Genomic DNA, 18,710 nt, shown 5'->3' with positions numbered 1-18,710 from the left:
ATAATAAACATTTTTTTTTACAGAGTCTTCTTCTCTGTTAAGTAGACCATATATGTTGTTGCCACACAAGATGAGTAACCTGGTTCTCTGGACAGAAAGGGTCAAAAGGATCCCATTCCTCAACAGCTGGGGGTGATGTAAAGGTCATGGTTATTCTTTGTCATATCGGCACCTGCATATTGCCAGTGAAAACTTGCAGGGCACATTGGGCAGGCTTCCAAATTCACCACCTGTGGAAGGTCTTTCGATTGGCTTACATCCTGTCCCTGAGTAAAGTGTCTGATCATGAGTTCATGAGTGCCTCAAACCCCACAAGTATTGATGAAGGCTTCACCCACTGACAGTGAGAAGGACGCTGATTTGATTCTGATCATGAAGTTTTGCTGGTTGTCTTGCAAGGAATATGTTTTATCCTGTTATGTTGTTATCTAAAGCCAATGATTGTAACCTCTGTCTTGTCCTGTCCAATGGAAAAAAACAAAAACAAAAACTCAATTCTATTTGAGCCTTGCCAGGTCAATAAGACAAAAGAAAATTTAAAAACAAACTGATAGGAGGAGTCCCATTCCCTTCTTTTAACCTTTCTTACAAAAGCATTCCAACTTGTAACAGACTTTGGAAAACACCCACTTTGTCAGTGTGTGTCTTCCAGGTCAATCCTCACATTTAGCTTCCAGTGAAGCTTTCGTTAATTATTTCTACCTCAACAGCCTTATCTTCTATTGACACAAGGTTGCATGGTAATGGTTTGAATTGGGGTGGGAAGAAAAAATATTTCTATGTCTTTTATAAAGTAATCCTTGCATGTCATCTCCATAGAAGAATGAGTAGGTTCCTCTCCAAATATGTCCTGAGTATTGATGCATCCAATAAACAAAACTAATATTTATTTCATATACTAGAGCTATAGATGCATTCTATTTCCCTCTAGAATCTCCAATGAACCAATGTCTAGTTTCAGTAAGTTTCTCTGATTATATGGCAGAGGGTAACATGGTCATGTTCTGATTCTGTGTCTATGTCGATAACTATAGCGTTCCAGTCTTCATAATATGCGTCAAACCAGAGTTTATTCTAGTCGGAGTCTGGCACACCATCTAGATTAGACCCAGTTACACTAATGTTTTCTATGCATAGAGATAAGTTACCAGTAATGAAATCAATAATAGTCATAGGTCACCCATTTGCACCTATAGCTTCTTCTCAATGCCAAGTCATTTAATTATAAATATTAACCAACCTACCAAAGGAAGGATAACAAATCTTATCATGAATTTAGCATCCTCAATTGCTACCCAACGGTGTACGAAAGCAGGTTTTAGTATTAGGTGTGATCCTTCCCTTTCATCTAAATGACTCCATAGCCAGCAATTGCTTTGGTTAGTGAGAGTGGCTACATTTTGAACAGAAGATCTTAGAAAGTGTTTGGTTTGAGTGGTGAAAGTACCTAACAACATAAAATATAGGTTTGATAATTTTGTGTTAATACAAAACAAAACCAAGTCTCAGTCAATGGAAGAAGATCAAATGGAGTCTTGCTCCATTGTCTTGGAAAAGCTGTCTACCAGGTGATGATGTGTGCTTCTAGGGAAGGCTTTTCCTCAGATATCCTTAAGTTTAAGTCATCTGGTACGGTCCCATCCAATGCTGTTCATGGGCAGATTTCCCTTGGTGTCATTTCTAAAGGATGCAATCTCCAAATGCTAGGGCATGAAGGTCTAAGCATCACTGAAAGCCTCCTTCACCTAGTGGAAATAGTCTTTCAAATACTGCATCAAGGTCTTGCAGTATTGATTCATATTGTTACTGAACGATGGGCTCACTCTTCTAAGTGCATAGAACCCAATACTATGACACCATGTTTGAGAAAAGTAAAAAAGATTCAGCCAGGCATGGTGGCTCACGCCTATAATCCCAGCACTTTAGGAGGCTGAGGCAGGCAGATCCCAAGGTCAGAGGTTTGAGACCAACCTGGCCAACATGGAGAAACCCCCTTTCTGCTAAAAATACAAAAGTTAGCTCAGTGTGGTGACATGTGCCTATAATCCCAGCTACTCAGGAGGCTGAGGCAGGAGAACCACTTGAACCCAGGATGCAGAAGTTGCAGTGAGCCAAGGTAGCACCATTGTACTCCAGCCTGGGCAACAGAGACTCTGTCTCTAAACAAAAAATAAAAAGAATGCAGTCTCCTTTATTGGTTCAGCTAATTTTAGTTTCAAGATACAGTTTGTTCACTCAACCTTTGTAGAATACGAAGGATAATGAAGTTAATATTAGTGCCATTGGATCAGTAAAATCTTACCTGTGTGATAACCTGCCCAGTAACTGAGTTCTCCTCCCATTGGAGATTTCTCCAGAGATGCCCCAGAAAGGAAGCAAATTTTATAATCATTTTTTTGACTATGACTGTGGCATCAGTCTTTCTAAAAAGGTAATCTACAACCCATCCTGAAAACGGACACACAATCACAAGAACTGTAGCCTTTTTACATGGCTCACTGACATCATTGGTCCACGACAACCCCGTTTCTTGCAGCTATATGTGTGTATGTCTACCTATTCATATCTGTATCTATTTCCTTTTATTACCATGATTCACTTCCACTCTCCTTTCCATAGACAGCCACTCTACTCTTTGACCTAGCCTTGAATTTGCTTGTGACCTCATGGAACATAAGTATATGGAAAGCATATAGACTATATACTTGCATTTTGTATGTGTATTTATTTAAATCCACATATATGTTATAGCGTATGGTGCTACAGAAAAGGACCTCACAATTAATTGTCCAGTCCCAGACACTTTGGAGAGTGAATAGACATGCTGTTATAATAATTATTATTATTTTTGGAGATAGTGTCTGGCTCTGTGGCCAGGCTGGAGTGCAATGGCATGATCTCGGCTCACTGCAACCTCTACCTCTTGGGTTCAAGTGCCTCTCCTGCCTCGGCCTCCTGAGTACCTGGGATTACAGGTGCCCGCCACCACGCCTGGCTCTTTTTTGTATTTTTAGTAGGAATGGAGTTTCTCCATGTTGGCCAGGCTTGTCTTGAACTCCTGACCTCAGCTGATCCACCTGCCTCAGCCTCCGAAAGTGCTGGGAATACAGGCCTGAGCCACTGCACTCGGCCTCTCATGTGCCTTTTTAAATTGATGGGAAAATGACACCCAGGATAATTTATGGCCATTGTGGGAATTATTGGAAATCTTTAAGACTGTTTTTCTTACAAAACCACAATTGTAGGATTAAACAGTCTGAACGGGATGCTAGCACGTAGAGCCTTCTAAACTCTCTCTTCTTTTTTTGGGGAATTTGGGATCTGCCTACTGATTACAATTAATTGGTTGTCTTAAAAAACTCTTTGGTTAAGATTTTTTTTTTGACAAGGTCTCACTCTGTTGCCCAGGCTGGAGTACAGCAGTGGTGTGAACATGGCTCACTGCTGCCTCAATCTTCTGAACTCAAGGGATTCTCCCACCTCAGCCACCCAAGTAGCTGGGACTACAGATCCATGCCACCAAGCCCGGCTAATTTTTTAAAAAAGAAGCAGGGCATTGGTGGCTCACTGGTGTAATCCCAGCACATTGGGAGGCCAAGGCAGGTGGATCACTTGAGGTTAGGAGTTCAAGACCAGCCTGGCCAACATGGTGAAACCCTGTTTCTACCAAAAATATAAAAATTAGCCGGGCATGGTGGCGGGTGGCTATAATCGCAGCTACTCAGGAGGCTGAGGCATGAGAATCGCTTGAGCCTGGGAGGCAGAGGTTGGAGTGAGTTGAGATCATGCCACTGCACTCCAGCCTGGGTAACAGAGCCAGATACCATCCCCACCCCTCAAAACAAATGTTTTGTAGAGATAGGGATTTGCCATGTTGCCCAGGTTGGTCTCGAACCCCTGGGCTCAAATGATCCTCCCACCTTGGCCTCCCAAAGTGTTGGAATTATAGGCATGAGTCACTGCTCCCAACAATAATTTTTTTCTTTAAATTCCTGGTTTAATAAGGACTTGTTTATTTTGAGGAAAAAAGGTCCCAAACATGGAGCTGTTCACAAAAATAACCCACAGTATCAACTTTAGAAAACACATTTTAAGAGTATAACACTAATTATTTTTCTGAGGATGCATTTGACATGCCAACTCTCATTCACAAAAATACATTGTTAGATTTTTGTTGAACTGCCCCACACAGCACACTAATATGGGGTGTAACACACATACTTCTAACTCCAAGCTGCTATCAGGAGCTACTCAACTCAATGAGATTGCCTTTGCAGTTAGGGAAGCAACTACTGAACTTATGTATGAAAGAAAAGAACCGTATTCCCTGAATAACAAGAGATTATTTTGGAGACAGTTGATAAAAACCATACATCCTTTTTACTGTTAAGTCATAAAGAGGTGTCAAAATTAAAAGCAAAAATTACAGGGTAAGACTTAAGAAAACTTCTAGGAGCATCAAGGGAAGTGAAAATGGAACCAGGTGCAGGGCAATATGAATTAATGAATGTGGGAAGGACAAGGATGGGGAGAACAGTAAGCATGTGCTGAAGATACTAAGGGAGAGGATCTGGTGAAAAATTTGATGTTAGACAAGCTCCTAGGTAAAGAAACAATGGGATAAGATTTCTCAACCCCCCTATGTGCTTAAGAGTCATCCTGGCCATTGGTGCTGTCTCTGTTATCCTCTCCTTCCTCAGCCCCTTTTTCATCATCCTTGATCAACTCCAGCTGGTTGTCCCCCTGATCTTCATTATCATCATCATACAGTAGGTCCCCCTCCTCAACAGAGTCATCTGCACCCCCCTCAGACTCCATCTTCACATGTGTCTCATCGTTCTTCATGGAGCTACTGCTCTGCTCCTCTTCTGACTTAGCATTTTTCACCTCTACCTCTTGTTTGCTCTGTTCCTTTTCAATTTTTTCCAGGTTTTCCAGGAGAGAATCCACTTTCTGTTTTATCTGGGTCAACTCCTGCTTAATGGCCTGAAGGTCATCTCCTTTCAGCTTTCCAGACTTGGAAGATCCCCGCTTTCCACTCTTAGAATTGAAGCCACTTTTGCCCCTTCGTGAGGTGTTTCCTGATACGCGCTGACGTTTCGAGGGCACTACAGCCAATGCCATAGCAGGAGGAGGAGGTACACGTGCTGGGAAACTGTACATCCCATCATAATAATGCCGTTGAAAGCCATAGTCCAAGTCAAAAGAGGAGCCGTACATCTCTGCTGCTGATCGTTTCACACCTGCGTTTCCTCGATTCACTTTTGGCTCTGCAGCCAGGTTAATATCTACAACTTGGTCAGCAATCATTCTGCCATCCTCTCCTGCTACAGCAGCCCGGGCATTTTTCTCCTTATCATATTGAACGAAGGCAAAGCCCTTATGAACAGAGCAGCCTGCAATTTTGCCATACTTGGAAAAGATCACCTCCACATCTGATTTCTTGACAAGAGTGTTGAGATTCCCAATGAACACACGGGAGTTCATGGAGTGAGGATCCATCTTGTTGGTAACGTTGCTGGCCATTGTGTTGGATGATAAGGTTTCTCCAAAAGCCAAAAACAGGAGGCGGGAGGGAGAAGAGATTCGATTCTAAGTCTCCTACTGCCGGGTTCTACGTGGAGAAGCTGACTGCAGCTCGAGGCCAGAAATGCAGCCAAAACAGCTCAGTCTTCCTCTCTTCACAAAATGGCTCCCAACAAGAATTCTGAAATGACGTAAAGAAAAGCACAATCAACATTTTTGAAATAAAGACAAAACTGCATTTAGAAAAAAAAAGATCAAAGCTTGAAACCGTTCTTATGAAAAAAAGAAAAAAAGACAGGATATAGTTCTGTGCCATCGTAGGCTGCACTGTCATCATTCTACATCGGCTGACTGTAGGTCAGATGGGAGTGTCCTTACAGAAATTAGTGACTTACCAGATCTGGACTCAGTTTGCAGGGTGTTCAGACCTCAGGAAGAACCAAGCAGGAACTCCAGGCTTGAAGACTTTGGGTCTCTCCTGTGGGTCTTTAGAAGCTTTTATTGACCTTTCTAATCACAACTCCCACCCACGCCCTTCCACGTATGCACTGCTAGCTTCCAATCAAAAAGCAATATCTGATTGCATTTCTGAAGTTCCACCCAGCTAATCCTGATTGGGTTTTTGGCTTTCCGCAGATTAATGGATTGAACCAAATATCCATTCATATCACATATCCATATTCATTTCATGAATCAAGAAATTGACAGCATTAGGGATAGAGTGGAAGTCAAGAATTCATTCATTTAAGGCCGGCTGAGTTGGCTCATGCCTGTAATCCCAGCACTTTGGGAGGCCAAGACAGGCGGATCACCTGAGGTCAGGAGTTCAAGACCAGCTTGGCCAATATGGTGAAACCCTGTCTCTACAAAAATACAAAATTATCCGGGCATGATGGCAGCTGCCTGTAATCCAGATACTTGGGAGGCTGAGGTGGGAGAATTGCTTGAACCCAGGAGGCTGAGGTTGCAGTGAGCTGAGATTGCACACAGCCCTCCAGACTGGGTGACTGAGGGAGACTCTGTCAACAACAACAACAACAACAACAACAACAAAAAAGAATGCCTTCATTCACGAACTCCACAAGAACTGATGGAATTTTACTGATATGTCACCTTCATAGCCCTGAGTGTGAGGCAGGGAAGGGGTTGATCTGTTCCGGACATTAGACAGAAAAATAAAACCTGAGAGTAGTGTTGTTGGGAGATCTTTGGCCACATCAATATTTTAAAAATGCTTTATAGTTAAAATAGCTTTATAAAAACAGAGAAGTCATCCCTACAAAATAAGAATAAAAAGTTCCATGTATGGAATGGTCTTATGGGTTTTATATCACCTAAGGTAGCAGGTTATATGCTCATTCTGGTGGAAGAGAGGTGCTACTGAGGGTGTCAATGGTCTCAGGGCTTAGGTTAAGGCTTCTCTGAAAGAAATTGAAACCATACATATAAACTTTATGAATTTAATCAGTGAAGAAGGGAGGGGGAGAAACAAAAATAAAGCAAGCTTGCAGCTCATTCAGCATTCATCATGAGGTCAGCTTGAACTGCTTCCTCATGGTTGCTGGCAGCCTACTGTCCGAAAATCATGTAGATCTTAAATTACAGTTCCCCTTAACTGCCCTGCAGACAACAATTTAAGCATTGTGAAGCATTAACTTTTTCATTTGACATATTCTTTCAGGTTCTGCATGTCAGTGAAACTACTGATGCCAGGTGATCTGAAGGGCCCTGCAAGGCACCAACTCACCAAAGAATGCAGTTTCAACATCCTGATGACTTCATACCTCTTACTGCTACACCAACTTTCCAGCCGCTTGCTATCTGGGATCCACTGGAAACCCTCAGTACTCCTTGGGGAGATGAATTTGAGGATCTCCTCCTAGCTTATCATTCAACCACCCTGTGATCATTAAACTCTGCTGCAAACCCTGCTGTCTCAGAATATTGCTAAGCTACTGTGCAGCAGGCATAGGAACCTGATGGTCCTGTAATAAAATCATGCCAAAATTACAAATCTTATCATGAATGTAGCATCCTCAATTGCTACCCAACTGTGATGAAAGCAGGTTGTAGTATTAGCTATGATCCTTCCCTTTCATCTAAATGACTCCATAGCCAGCAATTGCTTTGGTTAGTGCGAGTGGCTACATTTTGAACAGAAGATCTTAGAAAGTGTTTGGTTTGAGTGGTGGAACTACCTAGCAACATAGAATATAGGTTTGATAATTTTGTGTTAATACAAAACCAAGTCTCAGTCAATGGAAGAAGATCAAATGGAGTCTTGTTCCATTGTCTTGGAAAAGCTGTCTACCAGGTGATGATGTCTGCTTCTAGGGAAGGCTTTTCCTCGGATATCTTTAAGTTTAAGTCATCTGGTACGGTCCCATCCATTGCCGCTCATGCGCAGATTTCCCTTGGCGTCATTTCTAAAGGATGCAATCTCCAAACGCTAGGGCATCAAGGTCTAAGCATCACTGAAAGCCTCCTTCACTTACTGGAAATAGTCTTTCAAATACTGCATCAAGGTCTTGCAGTATTGAGTCACATTGTTACTGAATGATGGGCTCACTGTCCTAAGTGCATAGAAGCCAATACTATGACACTATCTTTTGAGAAAAGAAAAAAGATTCAGCTGGATGTGGTGGCTCACATCTATAATCCCAGCCCTTTAGGAGGCTGAGGCAGGCAGATCACGAGGTCAGGGGTTCGAGACCAACCTGGCCAACATGGTGAAATCCTGTTTCTGCTAAAAATACAAAAATTAGCTGGGTGTGATGGGGTGCGCCCATAATTCCAGCTACTCAGGGGGCTGAGGCAGGAGGATCTCTTGAACCTGGGAGGTGGATTTTGCAGTGAGCTGACATAGCACCACTGTACTCCAGCCTGAGCAACAGAGGCTCAGTCTCAAAAGAATATTAATAATAATAATCCAGTTTTCTTTGTTAGTTTAGCTAATTTTAGTTTCAAGATACCATTTGTTCTTGAATACCTTTGCAGAATACCAAGGATAGTGAAATTAATGGTAGTGCCATTGAATCTGTAAAATTTTACCTGTGTGATCACCTGCCTAGTAAACTGAGGTTTCCTACCATTGGAGATTTCTCCAGAGATGCCCCAGAAAGGAAACACATTTTATAATCATTTATTTGCTATGACTGTGGCATCAGCCTTTCTAAAATGGTAAACTACAACGCATCCTGAAAACAGACAGACAATCACAAGAATTGTAGCCTTTTTACCTGGCTCACTGTTATGATTGGTCCATGACATTCCTCTTTCTTACAGCTAGATGTGTGTATGTCCATCTATTCATATCGATATCTATATCTATTTCCTTTTATTACCATGATTCATTTCCACTCCCCTTTCCATAGATAGCCACTCTACTCTTTGACCAACCTTGAATTTGGATGTGATCTTATAGGATATAAGTATATGGAAAGTATATAAAATATATACTGGCATTTCATATGTGTATTTATTTTAATCCACATGTATGCTATAGTGTATGGTGCTACAGAAGACGGCCTGACAATTGTCCAGTCCTGGACACTGGAGAGTGAATGAACATGCTGCTATAGTTAATTTTCTTTCTTTTCTTTTTTTTTTCGGAGATGCAGCCTCACTCTGTTGCCAGGCTGCTGGAATGGAATGACATGATCTCGATTCACTGCAACCTCCACCTCCTGGGTTTGAGTGATTCTCTTGCCTCAGCCTCCACTCTACCTGGAATTACAGGCGCCCGCCACCATGCCTGGCTATTTTTTGTATTTTTATTAGGATGGGGTTTCACCATATTGGCCAGGCTGGTCTCGAACTCTTGACCTCAGGTGATCCACCCACCTCAGCCTCCCAAAGTGCTGGTACTACGGGCATGAGCCATCTTGTCTGTCCTTGTTGTAATTCAGATTTTCAGAACAACAGGGTGAATGAAGGCTTATAATCAACTTAACTATAGACCTTGGTCTCTTACCAAATTTTTAACTAATATATCTTTCAAATATAATAAGAATAAAAGTATTGCTTGCCCTATGTCAAATCCAGCTTGAAGTACTTAAATAGATTAACTCATAGCACTCTGTGAAGTCAATCTTGTGATTATTCCTTTTTATGGGTGAGTTAGCTGGGGCACAGAGGTTAAGTAAGTTGGATAAGATCATACAGCCATTGGCCACCGAGCCAGATTTGAACCTAAATTAATCAATCTGGATCTGGAATCTTTCCTACTGACCAAAATACCTATGTGCCTCTAAATCCTAAGCTGCTGAGGGTCTTACCTTGTTTCATATCTCAGTAGGAAGGGAGCTAATGTTTATCCATTACATCTGATGTTTAATGCAAATTTTTAATATATAACATTTCATTTTCCAAAATATGTTATTATACATTTACTTTGATTTTTCTGCATTTTTTAGGAACCTTGCTTTTCCTCCTTTAATTTGTTAGTATGGTGAATTATGCATAGATTTTTCTGAGATTGTCTGGCATTCCTGGAATGGCCATTATATATTACTTTCTTTTCCTTTTTTTTTTTTTAAGACGCAGTTTCACTCTTGCTGCCCAGGCTGGAGTGCAATGGCGTGATCTCGGCTGACTGCAACATCTGTCTCCTGGGTTCAAGGGATTCTCCTGCCTCAGCCTCCTGAGTAGCTTGGATTACAGGCACCCACCACCACACCTGGCTAATTTTGTATTTTTAGTAGAGATGGGTTTTCTCCATTTTGGTCAGGCTGGTCTCAAACTCCCGACTTCAGGTGATCCACCCACCTTGGCCTCCCAAAGTGCTGGGATTACAGGCGAGATTCAGAATGCCTGGCCTATATAATACTTTTTAATGCACTGTTGCATTTATTAGCTGACATTTTATTAAGAACTTTTGCTGTCTTGCTCCAGATCATAGAAAAAAAGGCTTTCAATTTCTCCATTCAGTATGATGTTGGCTGTGGGTGTGTGAAAAATACTCTTTATTATTCTGAGGTTTTTGTAGAGAGTTTTATCATAAAGAGATGTTGGCCAGTTGCAGTGGCTCACTGTTGAAACAGTGAAACGCCTTCTCTACTAAACATACAAAAAGAAAATTAGCTAGGCATGGTGGTGTGTGCCTCTAGTCCCAGCTACTCAGGAGGCTGAGGCAGGAGAATCACTTGGACCTGGGAGGTGGAGGTTGCAGTGAGCTGAGATTGCACCACTGCTCTCCAGCCTAGGTGAATGAGTGAGGCTCTGTCTCTCTCTCTCTCTCACACACACACACACACACACACACACACACACACGTCCTTTCAGGACAAAACCTTGTTCACTCGTGGTGTATATTTAATGTGCTTCCACTAGAAGTGAGAAATTCTCATAGTTTACATAACATTTAAAAATTATGAATCACTCCAAAGGCATATCTACTATTTGTAAAAGTACTAACTACTTTGTCTTTGACTGTATGACAAGCTCTAGTAGGGGTGTATCTTACTGTAAATTGTTCTGATATAAACTCTAAAATAAACGCAACAGAATTAACCAACTTTTAAAACAGGAAAAATAGGCTGGGAGCGGTGGCTCATGTCTGTAATCCAGCACTCTGGGAGGCCAAGTCAGGCAGATCACAAAGTCAGAAGATGGAGACCATCTTGGCCAACATAGTGAAACCCCATCTCTACTAAAAAATATAAAAATTAGCCAGGCATGGTGGCACAGGCCTGTAATCCCAGCTACTTAGGAGGCTGAGACAGGAGAATCATTTCAACTACGGAGTCGGAGTTTAGAGTGAGCTGAGATCTCGCCACTGCACTCCAACCGGGGCAGCAGAGTGAGACTCCGTCTCAAAAAAAAAAAGAAGGCCGGTCGCGGTTGTGGCTCACGCCTGTAATCCCAGCACTTTCTGAGGCCAAGGCAGGCAGATCACGAGGTCAAAAGATTGAGACCATCCTAGCCAACATGGTGAAACCCCATCACTACTAAAAAATACAAAAATTAGCTGGGCATGGTGGTGTCCGCCCGTAGTCCTAGCTACTCAAGAGGCTGAGACAGCAGAATCGCTTGAACCCAGGAGGAGGAGGTTGCAGTGAGCCAAGATCGCGCCACTGCACTCCAAGCTGGTGACAGAGCGAGACTCCATCTCAAAACAAACAAACAAAAACAAAACAACAACAAAAAACCCCAAAAAAGCTGGAAAAATAAATTCTGAAAGAATTTCCATCTCTATGAGTTCATCTTCAGAAGTGATAGCATTTCCTGCTTGGCATTTTTCTCCTACATTTTTGGCATAAAATCTATCAACAAAAAGTATAAACCCAGGTTTGTGTAATAGAATGTTACACAATATTCATACTTTCCTCAGGCTTTTTCCACCCTGCTGTAGTCATTCACTTTTAGGCTTTCCCAGGTCCTAATACATTTGTGTCAACTGATATAAACCAGGTAACCCACAGTCACAGCCTCCTGCGAGGATTCTAATTTACTCAGTAGATCGGTGCAGTGACTCACATCTGTAATCCCAGCACTTTGAGAGGCTGAGGTGGGAGGATCACTTGAGGCCAGAAGTTAAAAACCCACCTGGGGAACATTGCAAAACTCTGTCTCTGAACAAATAAAAATAAAAATCCAACAGAAAATAATGGATACTACGGAGAATATGGAGAAATGAGAACCCTGGTACAACATTGGTAGTTATGTAAATTAGTACAGCTACTATGGAAAACAGTATGGAGTTTCCTCCAAAAAATAAGAATAGGATTAGCATATGAACCATAAATCCCACTGCTGGATATATATCCAAAATTAAATAAATACATCCAGGAGATATCTACACTACCATGTTGGTCAGGCTGGTCTCGAACTCGTGACCTCAAGTAATCCACCTGCCTCAGACTCCCAAAATTCTAGGATTACAGGCATACACCACTGCACCCAGCCTGCACTCCCCTATTTATTGCAGCACTATCCACAATAGCCAAAATATGGAATCAAACAAAGTGTCCATCAACAGATGAATGGATCAAGAAAATGTGGTAAATACACACAATAGAATATCATTCAGCCATAAACATGAATGAAATCCTGTCATCTGCAACAACATGGATGGAACTGGAGGGCATTATGTTAAGTGAAGTAAGCCAGCTATAGAAGACAAACATGGCATCTTCTCACTCATATTTGGGAATTAAAAACCCGAAACTTAAAAATAGTAAAATGACTGTTATCAGAAGCTAGGAAGGGTACTGGGAAACGGATAATAAGAAGGGGATGGTTAATGGGAATAAAAACACAGATAGGAATAAGATCCAGGGTTCAGTAGCACAATAGGGCAAATCATGTTGACAATAGTTCATAGTAAATTTCTACATAATTAAAACAATGGAATTGGAATGTTGCTAACAGAAAGAAATGATAAATTCTTGAGATGGTGGCTATCCCTGTTACCATGATTTGAACATTACACATCTTATGCTTATATCAGAATTTCAGGCCAGGTGCAGTGGCTCATGTCTACAATCTGAGCACTTTGGGAGGCTGAGGCAGATGGTTTGCCTGAAGTCAGGAGTTCAAGACCAGCCTGGTCAACATGGTGAAACCCCCCTTTCTATAAAAAATACAAAAATTAGCCAGGCATGGTGGCGGGTCCCTGTAGTTCCAGCTACTCAGGAGGCTGAGGCAGGAGAATTGCTTGAACCCAGGAGGCAGATTTCTAGAGACTTCTGATGTATAAATGTCTAAAACAGGTTGATCAATCATGGAAGACACCAGAAAGTTTCCATTCAGGTTCCATTTATTTTTGACATTTTTAAATAACCATCCTTGCGGTGGTAACTCCTGCATCACTCTAGAACTTCAGGTTCTATTTCTAAGTCTAGGACACAGGTCCCTGAAGGCCTCATTGATGCCAAGTCAGCATTTTTACCCAGTCCTGCCCCTGGCTGAGTCACCTTTGTTTTTCCACTCACAGTGAGCACGTGCCTCAAATACGCGGCTGTGTGCTTCCTTGAAGAAGCGGCTGACCGGGCCCTGCTGCTCACACCTGTAAACCTGGCACTGTGGAAGGCCAAGGTGGTCAGATCACTTGAGGTCAGGAGTTTGAGGTCAGCCTTCGCCAACATCGTGAAGCCCTGTCTCTACTAAAAATACAAAAATTAGCCGGGCGTGGGGACATACACCCACAACACCAGCTACTTGGGAGGCTGAGGCAGGAGAATCACTTGAACCCAGGAGGTGGTGCTTGCAGTGAGCTGAGATTGTGCCACTGCACTTCATCCTGAGGGACACAGTGAGACTCTGTCCCAAAAAATAAAATAAAATAAAAATAAAATAAAACAAAATAAAATAAAAAATATAAAAAATAAAATAAAAATTTAAAAAATGCACCCATGTACAATATTTTAGTTCCCAAGTGTCCAGAAGAAAGCGTATCCATCCCACGAACCAGGCCTTCCCTAGAAGCAAAGATGGAAGTCCACTTTCTCAGATGGCCATGAGCCACACGTAGGGCAAGGGACGGGACCAAAGAAGATCCTCTTGGGCTGCCTGAATTCCCTGAGTGTACGCATCAGCTCAGCCCGAATTGGGGTGAGGATCTCCCAATTGACATGACCCTTGTAGTCAAGACTCTCCAGAGGGGCAGGATACAACTCCAGGCCTAACTTGCTCAGCCCACCTGTGTGACGCAGCAGGTCTTTCAGAGCATTCATGGAGGTCTCATTTCCATGAAAGTTGAAGGTGGTGAGCTGGGAACAGTGGCTCAGGGCAGGCAGGAGGACCCTGAGTTGGGGGTCCTGGATCCGACAGTCCTTTAAGACGAGGGTCTTGAGAGTAACAGCAACTTTCTCCAGCAGAACGCCAAGGGGCTCAAGATTGGTGGTCCACATTAGGATATGAATCAGACGCAGCTCCTTTAGCTGACTGAGGCTTGGGTACTGAGACAGACACTCCATGTCCCGATCAATTAGGTAAGCATCACTGAATATAAAGGCCCCCAAGGGGTTCTTGAGGTACCTGGGGAGAGCAAGAAGTTAGTTATGGGCAATGATGCCAGTTAGAGGAGGGGGGTGGGAAATCATCTCAACGGTAAAGTTGAAGTGGGCATTGATTAATTCTGCACCTTACTACCACACAGGTGTTATAGTAACTGCAATGTGGAAGCCTGTTTCACCCAAACACAAGTTTGTTCCCATCATCAGATGATGGTCTGCGTGCAAGGTGCTGCCTGATGAAGACCCAGATCATTCAGGGGCCACTCCATTTTAGGCTCAGTCCTTTCACCCTTGCCTGTGTGATTGGTACCACTCTCACACCTACTCCCTCACCCTCCATCCCAGAAGCATGCACTTCTGATATCAATTATCTTTCCTGGAGTTCAAAACAACATTTTACAGACAGGGAATTAGAGCAGTTTGCTAAGCTGCTGAAGACAGAGCTGCTACTGTGAAATGCACAGGTTTGATGTACTTTCTTTTTTTTTTTTTTTGAGACAGTCTCACATTGTAACCTAGGCTGGAGTGTAGTGGCACCAACCCAGCTTACTGCAGCCTCCACTTCCCTTGCCTCAGTCTCCCAAGCAGCTGGGATTACAGATGCCTGTCTGCATGCCCGGTGACATTTTTTTTGTATTTTTAGTAGAGACGGGGATTCACTGTGTTGGCCAGACTGGTCTCAAATTCCTGACCTCATGATCTCCCTGCCTTGGCCTCCCGAAGTGCTGGGATTACAGGCATGAGACACCACAACCGGCCACACCTTCCCTTCTTTCATACCATCCTCTGTATGAAGAATGTGTTTTCATCATATTAACTTTATACACTGTTCCTCACAAGGAGTTCACAAATGCACCCTCACTAGATCTGAACCCTCAACTAACCAGCTCCCTACACACCTCTCTCTGTGGCATCTGCCCCAGGCCATCCCTCTGCCCTTATTTGACTGGTCTTGTGATACCCACTTCAGGATATAGAGCACTGAAGAGCATAATGAGTTGACATTCTAGCGTCCCATTCCCTGTGACATCACCGGTGGCTGGCACACAGTAGATGCCCATTAACATTTACTGTTAAAAAGAACATAAGTCTGTGGTATGGTCTGCAGAGAAAGCTCACCATCATTTCTTACCTGAGCAGGTGCTCCAGGTGCTCTTTGATATTACTGATCTTTTTTATATAAAGCATCTGGGGGTAGTACAGGCAGAGGAATGGAGAGTCCAAGTCAGGAATGCACGGCCACTGGATGCTCACGTATAACTCACGCTCATAACCGAAGGCTAAAAAGAGTTCACGAAGATTGCTCATCTGGCTCAGGTAAGGGGCAAACTTTCCTGTTTTATTCAGAGAGGACTCTTTCCAGACTTCCAACTCCTGGATACTGTCTGGGTATATCCTTTCCAATAAATTGCAGAAACTTGAAGTGGACATTGAGTAATTCTGCACCTTATTACAGCACAGGTGCACTAGGCCTCTTCTGTAGTGGATCCACCCACAAAGGTAGCTCAGGCATTCATCCAGTGTACTTTCCTTTAGGCAGAGGTCTATGAACACCTTCAAGGGCTGGCGCTCTCCCATCCTTGGACAGTCCTCCACTGTCTGCCTCTTACTCATGGCCTCTGGGGAGCAGGAGAGGACCCTGGCTCCAGACCATATGGTCCAGAAATTCTCATCAACATCCCGCAAATCCAGCACTTGAAGTTTCCACCTCCTGTGAGTAACATAGGGGAAAAGCTCAGAATGTAGGCAAGGACCCACCCCTGACCTGAGCTTTCACTCCACATCCAGGACATCAGTCAGCTGCTCCTGTCCTCAGTGCTCCTCCTTCTGTCTCTTCTCCATCCTGTTCCCCCTTGGATTCTGCCTTGTACCCACTTCTAATACCTTTACTTTCTGCTGGGAGGAAGCAGGCTCCTGTTTCCTCAGTGGACCCTGTATGGTGAGCAGTCCTTTCCCAGAGGATCTGGGCAAAGGCCAAGGCCTCTCATGGGCACTGTCAGAAGGCTCTGAGCCACCCTAGCTCCCCAACCCCACCACTCCTCCTGAGCCAGCTGTCCCTTCCCTGGATGCCTGGACCCTTCCCCGCAAGCCACCTGAGTCACCTCACCTGGGGCGAACCTTCTGGGCCACCAGTGTATCAAGTCCCCTCAGGACAGCTTGCAAGGTCTCCAGATGAGGTGTCTTCATCAGGGATCCCAGAGGGAGGCAGAGGAAGGGCCAGGCCTGCACCATCAGCTTCAGGGCCTCAAAACGTCTCATGCTGAAGGCCTCCATGAACATCAGAGGGAAGACCTCCCTGGGCAGCTCATCCAGGGTGAAGATGGTCAAGAACTGGTTCCTCAGCAGGCTCTGCCCTGCCAGCTCCAGCAGTCTGGATGGGGACTGGAGGCTCATTCTGAGAAATCTCCAAGGAAAAACTCTAGAGGACAATCGAGTGAAAAGGCAAGTTTCTCGGGCCAATCCCCTGCAATCCCCGCTTCTCCTAGGGCCAAAGTCATTTCTCTAGCATGTGTGAAAGAGCCCTCAGTTTACTCCAATTCCATTCTGCAATAAGTGGCCACAGAGGCATAGTTCTGCCCTTCTGGTACCAAGAAGAGTGTGTCCCAACCTCTAAAGAGCAGGCAAGATCCCTCCTAGTCCATGAATTATTAGCCACTGTTGCAATAAACTCATAGCACTGGGAAATATTACCGAGGATCTCTGAAGCTCGGATCTCATGCCCAGCTAATCTTTTATTTTTTGACTTTTTGTAAAGACAGTGGGTTTCACTATGTTGTCCAGGCTGGTCTTGAACTCCTAGACTCAAACAATCCACCCACTTTGGCCTCCCAAAGTACTGGGATTACAGGCGTAATCCTCTTCCCGGCCTCATTATTGAAAATTTCAGCAAGAAGCTTTGAAAGCTATGTGACAGTGTTATGCATCATTCGCAAGACACAGATGTTTCCAATACACACCTCTTACACATGTTCAAAATGAACCACTTTGGCTGTGCACAGTGACTCACACCTGTAATCCCAGCACTTTGGGAGGCAGAGGCATTGGATCATCTGAGTTCAGGAGTTTGAGACCATCCTGGCCAACATGGTAAAACACTACCTCTACTAAAATTACAAAAATTAGCCAGGTGCAGTGGTCTGCGCCTATAGTCCAAGCTACTAGGGAGGCTGAGGCAGGAGGATCGCTTGAACCCAGGAGGCACAGGTTGCAGTTAGCTGAGATTATACCACTACAATCCAGCCTGGGAAATTGGCTAGATTCAAAAAAGAGAGAGAGAGGGAGAACTACATTGGATTAGACTTCTTAAGCTCCATCCAGTTAATCATGGTTGGATTTTTGTCTTTCTTCCAGATTAACTATCAAATTAGTTATTCATCCATGAAAGTGAAATATTTAGGGATATGGTGAAAGTCCAGGACTCATTCACTGATTTACTCCAGAAACATGGAATTTTACTAATATGTGTCCTTTGTAGTTCTGAGTGTGAGATAGGGAAGAGTTGAATCTCTTCCTGACATTAGACAGAAAGAAAAAAACTTGAAAGTATCTTTGTTGAGAGATCCTTGGCCACATCAAATTTATCAAAATATTTCAGAGTTAAAACAGTTTTACAAAGATAGACATGACAGTCCCTAAGAAAACACAGTAGAAATCTTCATGAATCCAATGATCACCTGGGTGGTATAATTTAATTTTTTTCGTGTCGGGGGAGCTGAGTCTCACTTCATCACCCAGGCTGGAGTGCAGTGGTGCCATCTCGGCTCACTCTAACCTCTGCCTCCCAGGTTCAAGTGATCCTTATGCTTCAGCCTTCCATGTAGCTGGGATTACAGGCATGCACCTCCACACCCATGTCTCCGTTTGGGTGGAAGAGTTACAATGAGGATGTGATTGGTTTAAAATTAAGGTCAAAGATCCTCTTTGGTTAAGATTTTTTTTCTTTAATAGGGTCTCACAATGTTGCCCAGGCTGGAGTACAGCAGTGGTGTGAGCATGGCTCACTGCAGCCAAAATCTTCTGGGCTCAATTGTTTCTCCCATGTCAGCAACCCATACAATTGGGAAGACAGATGCATGCTACCATGCCCGGCTAATTAAAAAATATGTATATTTTGTAGAGGCCAAGCACCAGTGGCTCATGGCTGTAATCCCAGCACTTTGGGAGGCCAAGGCAGGTGGATCACTTGAGGTCAGGAGTTTGAGACCAACCTGGCCAGCATGGTGAAAC

At 43.5% G+C, this 18,710-nt stretch overlaps 2 protein-coding genes across 2 annotated transcripts; both read right to left on the bottom strand.

Moving 5' to 3' along the window:
• Nucleotides 1–4,491: 4,491 nt before the first annotated feature.
• Nucleotides 4,492–5,680, bottom strand: LOC112207730 (heterogeneous nuclear ribonucleoprotein C-like 1). The gene has a single exon (XM_024353743.3). It carries the CDS (start codon nt 5,524–5,526, stop codon nt 4,648–4,650), a length of 879 nt encoding a protein of 292 aa, XP_024209511.1. The 5' UTR covers nt 5,527–5,680; the 3' UTR covers nt 4,492–4,647.
• Nucleotides 5,681–13,946: 8,266 nt separating this feature from the next.
• On the bottom strand, nt 13,947–16,971 carry LOC129138041 (PRAME family member 10-like). The gene is made up of 3 exons (XM_054673163.1): nt 16,591–16,971; nt 15,616–16,194; nt 13,947–14,505 (listed from the first exon to the last, which is right to left on the bottom strand). Exons 1-3 carry the CDS (start codon nt 16,875–16,877, stop codon nt 13,947–13,949), a joined length of 1,425 nt encoding a protein of 474 aa, XP_054529138.1. The 5' UTR covers nt 16,878–16,971.
• Nucleotides 16,972–18,710: the final 1,739 nt, after the last annotated feature.

This window comes from Pan troglodytes, chromosome 1 (assembly GCF_028858775.2).
Source record: "Pan troglodytes isolate AG18354 chromosome 1, NHGRI_mPanTro3-v2.0_pri, whole genome shotgun sequence".
NCBI classification, from domain to species: domain Eukaryota; kingdom Metazoa; phylum Chordata; class Mammalia; order Primates; family Hominidae; genus Pan; species Pan troglodytes.
This window is presented reverse-complemented; position numbering and strand designations above follow the sequence as displayed.